This window comes from Berghia stephanieae, chromosome 7 (genome assembly GCF_034508935.2).
Source record: "Berghia stephanieae isolate SIO BIC M18660-M18661 chromosome 7, UCSD_Bste_1.3, whole genome shotgun sequence".
Lineage (NCBI taxonomy): Eukaryota > Metazoa > Mollusca > Gastropoda > Nudibranchia > Aeolidiidae > Berghia > Berghia stephanieae.
Window position 1 is genome coordinate 6,070,146 of NC_088366.1, and position 12,712 is coordinate 6,082,857.

Sequence of the window (12,712 nt, forward strand, 5' to 3'; positions counted from 1 at the left end):
CTTAAATGCTTAATAACATGACATTCAAAAAACAAAACCAAAAAAATATTACAGTACATACAGAGAGATGATTTACAAGGGAAAAAAGATAATCATCTCCCAAATCTAATATTATACATCTGACTGTTACAAATTATTAGTTATGAAATATCTAAGAAAATGAATTTGAAGATTGGAATAAATATATACTTTCCCGGGTTTGGACTTAATAAATTTTCTTGTTATCACGGAATAACTCGCAACCTCTTGAGTTATTTGGCAAAATAAAAATAACTCATTTAATAAATCCATTGATGATGGTCCTTGTGTCTAACAGCGACGAGTTTTAATTAAACATACTGCCAGTGTAAGTGATTCAATAAATGAATAAAACAATGATCTTATTATCATTATTTCATCCCATTTGATTGACAAGACTTCTAAGCTATTTAATATATAAAAAAAGTTTTTTAAAAGGTATGAAAATGCTCAAACCTGATCCTGCATCAAATGTTTTATTTTGTCACCGATAACCCCTTTGAACAAATTGAGGATAAAGGCAGTCCCTCCATGAAAATCAACATCAACATCTCCGATGGACGCATCACATTTTGCAACAGAGAGGGATGGGCGGCCGCCTGCCTGGACTGCTGGAGAGAGGGACGAAAGTAGATTAAAGACAAAAAATGGTCATTGAATTGAAATAAATAATAATAATAATAATAATAATAATAATAATAACAATAATAATTATTATTATTATCATTATAATAATAATAATAATAATAATAATAATAATAATAATAATAATAATAATAATTATGATAATGATTATAAATAATAATAATAAAAATAATTATGATAATGATGATAATTAATAATAATAATAATAATTAATAATAATAATAATAATAATAATAATAATAATAATAATAATAATAATAATATAATAATAATAATAATAATAATAATAATAATAATAATAAAAATAACAATGATAATGATGATAATTAATAATAATGATAATAATAATAATAATAATAATAATAATAATAATAATAATAATAATAATAATAATAATATAATAATAATAATAATAATAATAATAATAATAATAATAATAATAATAGTACGATAAAACGATAACTCTCTTAACACACAGTTGTCCCCTTAGCTACTGTGCTGATCTTGACACTTGTATGACGTTGCCCCTAATGATAGACATCATCTTTAATTGCAATTTCCAACTTATGTGAGTAACATTTCTATTGCAACCCATGGCTTTGGTTTAGACTATCTGGATGTGCGTCATCTACTCACCAATGATATAAACTTATTACACAATATATTAAAATAAAATTTTTTGACATTATTCACGTATACCACTTGCGCATAAGATTTTTCACATCGACTGTCTGAATTGCAAATTAAAATAAAACCATAATAATGAACACTATATTAACATGAAATAATAGTGAGGTAGTAATAATTTTAAAAAAATAATGAGATTAGCATGAAAAAACAAATAAAAAATTGCGGCTATGTGGTCTAGTGGTATGACACTCGCTTTCGGATTGGAAGGTCCTGGGTTCGAGCCTCGCGCTCGGTGCATAGTTGAGTCCTTGGAAAAGGCTCTTTACTCACATTCTCCCACTGTACTCAAGTGTACTCAGGTGTAAAATGAGTACCTGGCCATTAACAGCAGTGTCGTTGTCCGAAAAATTGTAATATCGCCTAACAGGCGTCATGTCCCGTCCTACATGTTAAATGTTGCTGTTGACCAGGGACCCCATTTAGTGGATATTGCGCTATATAAAGCTCAATTTTCTAAATTTCTTTTTTCTAAATTGAAAAAGACAGGCTATATATTATCAAATAGTTATAAATTAATCCTGAAATATTATAATATATGAATTTTATAAAAATTAGAAGCTCTCAATATCCCAACAACAAATATTCAAGTTTTTAGAAGTAAATGGTGCTTTTCAGACTTTCAAATTTTTATCAACAAAACGTTGAACTACTTTGTATCCCATACAGAAGGAATTTGTAGAGCAGATGAATATTATACATTCTAAGGGTGTGGTATTAAAAAAAAAAAATTAATTTGAGATTTCCTGCATCGCAAGGATCAACTTGTGTTCAAAATAAAATGAAATATAATGTAGGAATCTTACCTAAACGAACAGTTACTTGAAGAGAAACTCTCTTGACATTCAAATCAACACTTCCACTGGTTGAGATATGGAACCTTTGGAAAGGAGGTGTGTGTAGGTGGGGGGGGGGGGGGGGGGGGGGGGAAGGGGGGAGATGGTTGTTAAAAATGACGCCTTCAGGGTAAATCCATTGGAAACTTGGACAGACAATTAATTTCTGACCATTACCTCTTAAAGGCAAATGGCTCTCCAGTACTGTTTTTGTACAATCTTACAATATTGTCCTCGAGCTAGATAATCATCATCTTCACTATTATTATTATCATTATCATAATTATTGTTGAAATTATTATTGTTATAATAATAATAATAATTAATAATGTCTTGCAGTGGTTTGAATCTTATTTAGATGGCAGAAAGCAACAGGTTATGATTTTAGATAAACTTTCTCGTCAACATACATTGTCTTTTGGTGTTCCTCAAGGCTCTGTTTTGGGTCCAATTCTTTTTGTTTTGTATACTTCTCCATTATCTAATGTCATCACTGGTCATGGGCTGCGCTATCATCTCTATGCAGATGATACGCAACTTTATGCTACTGATAAAACTAAAAATCTCGAAAATATTGTGAAACGTGTGGAAGAATGTGTGACGGATGTGAAAGAGTGGATGGATGCAAACAAGTTGAAAATGAATGAGTCAAAAACAGAAGTGATGATTGTGGGAAATAGAGGGCAGTTGAAGGTGAATGATGGTCTTGAGGTGTTGATTGGGGGTGAAAAGATCAAAGTTTCAAAGACTGTGAAAAATTTGGGTGTCTATTTTGATTCAGAAATGAAAATGTCAGCTCACATTTCTGCTCTCTGTAAATCTTTATACTTTCAATTGAAGAAAATCAGTTCGATCCGTCAGTATATTGCAATTGGAACATGTAAAACATTGGTTGTTTCCCTCATTTTTTCGAAACTAGACTATTGTAACTCGCTGCTTGTCAACTTGCCTCAGGCTTCTATTAAACAATTGCAACTACTGCAAAACAGTGCAGCAAGATTAGTTTTTGGCAAAAAAAAATTTGATCATGCAACCCCTTTGTTGGCCTCTCTCCACTGGTTGCCCATTGAAAAGCGCACATATTACAAAGCAGCGTGTCTTGTTTATAAGTGTTTGGCTGGTATAGCACCGGCATATCTCACAGATCACGTTGTCATGTGTAAATTTGAAAATTACACTTTAAGATCATGTAATGACCAAACGAAAATTTCGGAAAAAAGATCAAGAACAAAATTTGGTGATAGATCGTTTGCTTGTTTCGGCCCCAAGATTTGGAATGAACTACCACGTGGTCTGAGGGAGTGCAAGTCTTTACCTACTTTTAAAAAGAATCTCAAGACACATTTTTACTGTATTTGTTTTTCTTGACTCTATATGAATCCTTGATTTGGCTATGAATTGTTATTGTTGTTATTATTTTATTTTTTTATTTTTTCACTTAAAATTGATATTTATATTGTAAAGTGCCCAGAGCTTGTGTTTTACACGAGAATGAGCGCTATATAAATGTGTATTATTATTATTATTATTATTATTATATTATTATTATTATTATTATTATTATTATTATTATTATTATTATTATTATATTATTATTATTAATATTATATTATTATTATATTATTATATATTATTATTATTATATTATTATTATTTATTATTATTATTATTATTATCATTATTATTATTATATTATTATTATTATTATTATTATTATTATTATTATTTATTATTATTATTATTATTATTATTATTGTTATTATTATTATTATTATTATTATTATTGTTATTATTATTATTATTTTTGGGATGTTATTTTTTCTTGTATTTTTCTTTCTTGCTTTGTCTGGCACCTTTCATAACACTTGTTCGCATCTTTACTTTAACATGAAACCCGAGTGGCTGCCCCATCAAAACTCAAACATTAACCTTCAAAACTATCGAAAATACAAGCATATATATAACTAACCCCAACACCAAAACTGATATCATATAAACAAACAATCATCAAAATTGAATATTTTATGATTAACCAAGACTGGTTTACATAATAATAATAATAATAATAATAATAATAATAATAATAATAATAATAATAATAATAATAATAATAATAATAATAATAATAATAATAATAATAATAATAATAATAAAAATTAATAAATAAAAATTCCCTTTATTCATCCCATAGGGGAAATTTGTCTCTGGGGTCTATTCCAAGGGAAGACTGGAATAACCCAGGCACCAGCTGCAGTGCAGCACCGCAAATTGAGCTATGGCGAGGTGACTTACTCAAGGCCATACAGCACAGCGGCGGGTGATCAAACTCAGTACCTTTTGGGTACAAAGCAAAGACTGTACAGCTGAGCCATGCTAAGATTTCTTGTGGGACAAAAGATTTCAAAACATTCCTTCTTATCCATTGCAACAGCTACAGAATTAAATAAAGATGCCTATAGAGAGCGCAGTACTATCGTGTTTTCCCAAATACACAAACTCCCTTGACCCTCTTTGACAGCATTGGGATTGTCTGCCAATACTCAAGAGTAGCATGTGGCATTTGTGATACAAAATATGTGAACAAGTGTGTATAAAATGTGCCAGACAAATGTAATGGTAGCACATCTGACCGGTAGTCTGAAGGTCTGAGGTTTGATCCCATGTAGACTGATTTTTTTTTTTTGATGTTATTTTTTTCTTGTATTTTTCTTCTTTGCTTTCTCCGTACCTCTTTCATTCACACTTGTTCAGATCTTTATCTTACACTGGTGCCTGCTCCCTAGTTTCTTAATTTGATCTTTGCAAAATATGGGCGCATCACCCAGTGTCATTTGGTGCACACCAGAGGCACCGGATAAGCATTGTTCCATTCCTTTCTTTCAATCCCACCTCCCCAGTTTGTTAATAGGGTCAAGGTCATAGGCTAGTTTCAACTCATAGACAACAATTTCGTTAAAGTCTCTAAAACAAATCAGTGAATCCTTTTGACCCTAATTCTCTAAGAGCTTAATGGGGATAATATACAGTATCAAATTAAGAAATTTAGGAGTAGGCACCGATGTAAGAGAAAGAACTGAACAAGTGTGTATGAAAGGTGCCAGAGAAAGCAAGAAAGAAAAATACAAGAAAAAAATATGCAAAGAAAGAGATGGGTTTTTTTTCTTGTATTTTTATTTCTTGCTTTGTCTGGCACCTTTCATACACACTTGTTCAGTTCTGTAATACACAGCAACTTACTGAATTTGCTTACCAGGGCCCTATTTTTTTTTTTAAATAACAGGCCATATGTAATCGTATTTCCCATTTGTATGCACAAGCTACCTATTAGGAGTCCCTTTGTTTGTTTTTTTTTTTTAAATGTGACAATATCCATTTGTGCTTAAAATTTCTTATTATTTAATATTGACCCATGGCAGTGTCAAGTCCTGTGACGGCTAATTTCTGACGTTTTCCTACATTTTTGTATAGCGCAATATCCATTAAATGTGCTCAAAGCACTTTACAAGGGATCCCTGACCAACAGCAACATTTGACATGTAGGACAGGACATGACGCGATATTACAATTTTTCCGGACAGAGACAACACTGTTAAAGGCCAGGCACTCATTTTACACCTGAGTACAGTGAGAGAATGTGAGTAAAGAGCCTTTTCCAAGGACTCAACTATGCGCCGAGCAAGGATCGAACCCAGGACCTTCCGATCCGAAAGCGAGTGTTACACCACTAGACCACACATAGCCGCACAGCTGATTTCTGATATTTCCCTACACATAGCACCTCTGATCACCATCTCAGAAATTGTTATCCCAAAGTAACTTCTTACCATCCTTTTTTGTATTTGACCCTCCAATCAGCATGCAGGTTAATACCAAGGTTACTCATGGCCCAGGTCAATCCATTCATAGAGGGGGAATAAGTCATGGCACTGCTTGGAATGGTGACCCCACGATTCTGGATGCTGAGAATAAAAACGAATGTCCATTAATAATAAAATTCCATATTTGGTAGGGAAACAGAAAAATATTTTTTTTAAATATGCACATCATAAGAAATCATAGAAAGTGAATGTTTATGAATGCTTTATTCTATTCTATTTCATTTTATTCATATATCAATTTATTTTGTTAAAACATTGTTATTGTTATGACAAATTGAGAAACCATGGAACAGGTCTGATAAGTGTGTATAAAATGTGCCAGATATCCCAAGAAAGAAAATTACAAGACATAAAAAAATATCCCAAAAAATCAGTCGACCGCGACTGGGGATCGAACCTCAGACTGGGACTCGATCGATCCCCAGTCGAGGTCGACTGATTTTTTGGGATGTTTTTTTATTCTTTTATTTTTCTCTCTTGATTTTTCTGACACTTTTTATACGCACTTGTTCAGATTGTTAGAACAAAGGTCACCAGTTACCTCGTTGCCAAAAACACTCATCAACGATCTCAAAAGATTGCCAAACATCAAAATGCTTTTAACATCAAATATGTACAAATACATATCTACAAATATATAAACAACATCAGAGACATGACATTAAACAGAAAGGAATGGAGATTTCTCTGCACAGAAATCACGAAGGCTGCTGAGGCTGCGTTGTCAGTCGACTGTGCCAGCAATAAGCGAAGTGATTGTTATTAAAATGTCCTTACTGCAAATGATATTGTCGAAAGCCTCTATAAATAACTCTGATCATGAATCTCCATTGGGTTTCTGCTTTTAAAAACAACAAGGCTAATTCAATCTATTTTTTAATTTTGTGATTGCGGATCCTCAGAAATAGTTGAATATAGTTCGTAAATCACGTGATACAATAAAATGACATTTTCATATATATCAAATTCATTACCAAAAATTAGATAAAGATAAATCTTACTCATAATCTCAAATGGAAATTGTGTATCTGAAATACTGTGAAGCACAATGAGCATGGTAAATCCATGGAAATGTCGCTATATAAATGTTCACATTTATTCAGTTTATTTATCTCAAATATAATTTCAAAGTAAAACAAAACAAGTGCTTTTTTAACATAAAATCTGAGTGGCTTTCCCTTAAAACTCAAACACTTTCCTACAAAACTATATTATGGCTCATCCTCAAATATGCAAGCATATAACTGATTCTTACAGCTATTCTCAAATCAACAAGATAGAAATGGTGCTGGGGAAGACAATCAGTTGAATAATGATGACTTACTTATCAAGTGTCCAGTCCATGTGTCCATCATGTCCACTCTGGTTTGGAATCTTCAAAGTCTTCAACTCATTCGCAAGAGCTGTGTGAGCGACTGTATTGGCTGTGTATGACATTTTTATTTTTTAAATGACAATAATGAGGTCTATGAATTTTTCACACATACGTAATGAGAATCGTTGAATCAACAAAAAAAATGACAAAGCTTGTTTTTTGTTGACAATAAAGATAGTAAAAAGTAAAGGTAGCCAAAAAAAAAGGAAGACAAAGAAGATTGGTTCAAATAGGGAATGGACATAGATTCCAAGAGCACACGATCAGTGTACTTAGTCTGAGATCACTTAAGAGTCTCATCCAGACACCAGCACAGGATCTCGCTGAGAGGAACACACTGAAATGAGTGCAGAATATATCCAAAACAGAAAACAAAACTAACAATACAAAACAGAAAGATGATTTATGACAAAAATAAAAATATCACCTCCAAAAACTAATATAAATAATATTAATAATAATAATAATAATAATAATAATAATAATAATAATAATAATAATAATAATAATAATAATAATAATAATAATAAAAATAATAATAATAATAAATGACACACGTTGAGCAGCTTCCATGAACCAAACAGCTCAAAGCGCTTTGCAGATAATGAATTACATTACGAACACAGGTAGTCAAAATTAAACTTTGAAACAAAATATATATTGCTTAAATAATAGTTTACAAAAATTACAGTTGGCATGGTGTAAAATGAATTTTGAAAAAGCGGGTTTTTAAAGTAGATTTAAAGTTTGAGATATATACTCGATTTCTCGAATAGGTTGCAGTAATACTAAACATTTGACTGCTTCCCTCTCAGCTAGGGACTTCAGCAAGGGCCAAGACAAAACCAAGAAATCCCATTCCAAGACAAAGATAGAAAGCAACTTGGAAAACAGATATAAGGGGATAGCAGGCACAGCAAATGACCTCCTGTCTTCCATGGGAGATCAAAGGACCCCACCCACTTGTTGACATTTAAAAATTGCAATGAGTGTAAAGAAAAATAATTTTTTAAAGAATAAAATAAAATATGAAAAAGAACAAATAATAAAGAAATGGCCAATCCTTCCTGGGCCAAATCTTATTGTATTGATATCTATTTCTCACCATAATCCAATCCCTTTTTTGAAAGTCGCAATTTAAAACCTGGAAGCGTCGAAAACGACACATCGATAGAGATGACTTGGATAAAGATGAGTAGCAAAACAGTCGACTTCATCTGTGAATGATGAATAAAAACATCACAGTGGTCTCTCTCTCTCTCTCTCTCTCTCTCTCTCTCTCTCTCTCTCTCTCTCTCTCTCTCTCTCTCTCTCTCTCTCTCTCTCTCTCTCTCTCTCTTTTCACTTTCACAATATGTTTTGAGATAGATTATTGAAAATAAAAATCATGAACATAATCACCTAGTCTAGTGGTAAGACACTCGCTTTCGGATCGGAAGGTCCTGGGTTCGATCCTCGTGCATAGTTGAGTCCTTGGAAAAGGCTCTTTACTCACATTCTCTCACCGTACTCAGGTGTAAAATGAAGACCTGGCCGTTAACAGTGTTGTCTTTGTCCGAAGTGGTCCCTACGAAGTAATGCTTATTAACATATGTATTATTATAGAATTATTTTATTCATGCCAAAGAGAAAAGAAATATTAAAAAATGTATAAAAGCAAATTACACAGTCTAAGGATCAACTTTTTTAAAACGTTATTAAAAAAATAGAAGAAGGTCAATATCTAATATTTGCAACCCTCTCCTTAATAACCACTCCTCCCCTATGAAAATCTAAAAACTATATAAAATCCAATGGGGCAAACCGATTGCTGGGTTAGATTGTGTCACTCAAAAGGGACCACTTCTTTTTGAAAGACCCATAATATAGAAATCTGGATTGTAGATTGCTAAACTATAAAGAATCAATCAAAGATAATCAGTGTTATATAATAAGCGAAGAGATGAAGATGAGAACCACGGGGTAATAATGATGATCATAACAATCATGTTGGTGGTGTTAGTGTTAGAAGGTTTGCTACTTATGGTAACATTCTCATTCATTATATTAGATCTTTGATCATCAATGATGAATGAAAAAGTTGGAAAAGAATATCTAAAAAGTTATCCATTCATCCATTGTTTTTACTTCCATTTTCTAATCATTATTTCAATCATTTCGGGTTTTTTTTTCTCTTTTTTTATTTGTTACCTTCTAGTTATTTTGTATGTTTACCTCCAGATAACAAAGTTTTGAAAGTTTACTTACGACTTGACTCCAATCCTTTCGTTACACTGGAAATGTAATCAGGTCTCGCAATAGTTCGGTCTGAAAAATCCAAATACTCTCAATTCGATTTAAATAAGAGGCAAAGTTTGATAAAACTTCCAGGATCTTAAATTATATCAATAGGGGAAAATCAATGAGCTCACATGACCATAACATATGAGAGACCACTGTCTCGTCTTCGCTATCTACTACGAATGACAACTGACAACCCGGAAGAAAAATATAATGTGTAGTCTCTCTCTCTCTCTGCTACAATTGACCTCACTTGACCCGATGAGTGAAAGGGGGTATGGGAGAGGTTGGTAAAAAGGAACTGGGATTTCGTGCTACCCTAATTTACTTCCTTCCATAGACGAAAATATAAGAAAGCAAATTAATTTCAAGTATTATTTAAAAAAAAAAAATCTTTTTTTCTAACTGAAACTTTTTACACCACTAACAAAGGGGGAAAAATAGAACAAAGACAAAACAAGAACAAGTAAAAATACACAATATTATTAAAAGATACCGACACCAATGAGGGCTTCGGCTGTCCTACATTTAAATATAAAACAAAACAAAACAAGCAAACAAAAAAGAACAAGAAATTTTGTAAATTCACTAAATATAGGTTATATCGTATTCATATTATATTTCAATTCGAGCATGAAACATATGAGAGCCCTGGTTGCATTTCAAAGGAGTCACCATGTTTTAAGCCACTTTGAGAAATTAGGAAGCAGACACTAGTGAAAGATAAATATATGAACAAGTGTGTATGAATAAGTGCCAGACAAAACAATATAGAAAAAAAAATCCCTAAATAATAGATTTTTTGGGATGTTTTTTTTCCCTTGTATTTATCTTTCTTCGTTTGTCTGTTAGATTCATACGCACTTTTTCATATGTTTATTATAAGTCGCTGACAATGCTTCATTTGTTCTCCCAGTGGGCCACTTTGAACCAGATTTCCATGTCTTCTGCATGTAGCAAACGTTGTAATAGCCTTCAACAGTCAGGACGCCACTTACCTCGTCATGACGCATGGTAACTTAGTAACTGGCTCTAAACAATCGGAACAATGGCGGACGCCCTTATGAAACATTTCTCCGACGAGCATAAAGGTGTATCCAGAGGAGAAAAACATTATAAATATGATCATGTTTTGACTTTTATACATTCTGATCATATGACATATGAAAAGTTATTGCCAGCATGAATAATAAAAAGCACCGATTTTCTTTATTTAGAACCACGCTGCTCGCCGTTGCTGGGCGACGTGACATCGGACTCTTGAATCTAATTATTCCCCGTCTCTTTATTCTCTTATTCTCAAACACATCTGGGAAACAAGACAAAATCAATAGCGTCATAAATAAATAAAATGATTATTTTAAGATGATAATCAATGGTGAACTTATTGGAAACTGACATCATGGTGATGATGATGATGATGATGATGATGATGATGATGATGATGATGATGATGATGATGATGATGATGATGATGATGATGATGATGATGATGATGATGATGATGATGATGATGACCAAGTTACCTGGTACAACCTTGGTATCTGGTATAATATTGTATTGTAAACCATTAAAACAGCAACCAGAGTGCCTGGTACAACACTGGAGTGTAAACCATTAGAAACAGTAACCAAGATGCCTGGTACAACACTGGAGTGTAAACCATTAGAAACAGTAACCAGGGTAGCTGGTATAAAATTGTATTGTAAACCATTAAGAACAGCAACCAGAGTGCCTGGTACAACATTGGAGTGTAAACCATTAGAAACAGTAACCAAGATGCCTGGTACAACATTGGAGTGTATAAACTATTAGATACAGCAACCAGGGTAGCTGGTACAGCATTGTAATGTAAGGGGACAGCGTGGCTCAGTGGTACGGTCTTTGCTTCGTACCCGGAAGGTACCGAGTTCGATCACCAGCCGCTGCGTTGTGTGGCCTTGAGCAAGTTACCTCGCCCCAGCTCAATTTACGGCGCTGCACTGCAGCTGATGCCTGGGTTATTCCAGTCTTCCCTTGGAATAGACCATAAAGACAAATTTCCCCTATGGGATGAATAAAGGGAATTTTTTTTTTTTTTGTTATTATTTTTTCTCTAAACCATTCGAAACAGCAATCAGGGGACCCGAACCGCAGCTGTCGTTGTTGGATTAAAATATATATATATATATATATATATATATATATATATATATATATATATATATATATATATATTCTCGTCTTTGATTTTTGTTTTCTATTTGTTTCCACTTTATTTTCGATATTCAAGAGATATTCCGTAACAATGACGTGATAAAAAGGATGTTATATTGACAGACAGGAAATTTACCAAGGAAGTCAACCTTGACATTATCTTTATCTGTTATCTTTGCTTTGAATTGGATGCATCATTTGATACTAAAATATGTAATCTTTTACACTGATAAAATACCTGCTATCCCTCTCCATCCACTCTCTCTCTCTCTCTCTCTCTCTCTCTCTCTCTCCGTCTGTCTGTCTGTCTCTCTCTCTCTCTCTCTCTCTCTCTCTCTCTCTCTCTCTCCCTCTCCGTCTGTCTGTCTGTCTGTCTGTCTCTATATATATATATATATATCTCCCCCCCCCTCTCTCTCTCTCCCTCTCCGTCTGTCCGTCCGTGTCTCTCTATCTATCTCTCTCTCTCTCTCTCTATCTCTCTCTCCCTCTCCCTCTCCGTCTGTCTGTCTGTCTGTCTCTCTCTCTCTCTCTTTCTCTCTCTCTCTTTATATATATATATATATATATATATATATATATATATATATATATATATATATATATAATATATATGCATATTCGAGATGGAAGTCGGTTTGGACGACTTCAATCCCTCGAGGGGGTGAGGACATCGACTCCTTGAAACTAGGGGATAAGGTGCCAGACTTTTCCTCCAGCAAGTGGATACATTGGGGAGTTCGAGGAAGGATAGTAGTGGAAGTAGCGTATGGCTCCATCTGTAAATTCATTTTGTC

General features: G+C 33.1%; 1 protein-coding gene across 2 annotated transcripts in view; it reads right to left on the reverse strand.

The window, feature by feature from the left end:
* LOC144976412 (bactericidal permeability-increasing protein-like) overlaps positions 1-9,946 on the reverse strand; it is a 22,414-nt gene extending 12,468 nt beyond the window's left edge. The window contains exons 1-6 of one of the 2 annotated variants that reach the window (XM_078920697.1): positions 9,687-9,946; positions 8,545-8,656; positions 7,389-7,488; positions 6,011-6,145; positions 2,157-2,230; positions 475-626 (exon numbers count right to left, since the gene is read on the reverse strand). In XM_078920697.1, coding sequence (XP_078776823.1) covers positions 475-626; positions 2,157-2,230; positions 6,011-6,145; positions 7,389-7,488; positions 8,545-8,656 — 573 coding nt within the window. In that variant the 5' untranslated portion in view covers positions 9,687-9,946. Of the gene's footprint in view, positions 1-474; positions 630-2,156; positions 2,231-6,010; positions 6,146-7,388; positions 7,489-8,544; positions 8,657-9,686 lie in introns of both variants that reach the window. The other variant, XM_078920696.1, reaches the window with a different exon arrangement.
* Positions 9,947-12,712: the final 2,766 nt, after the last annotated feature.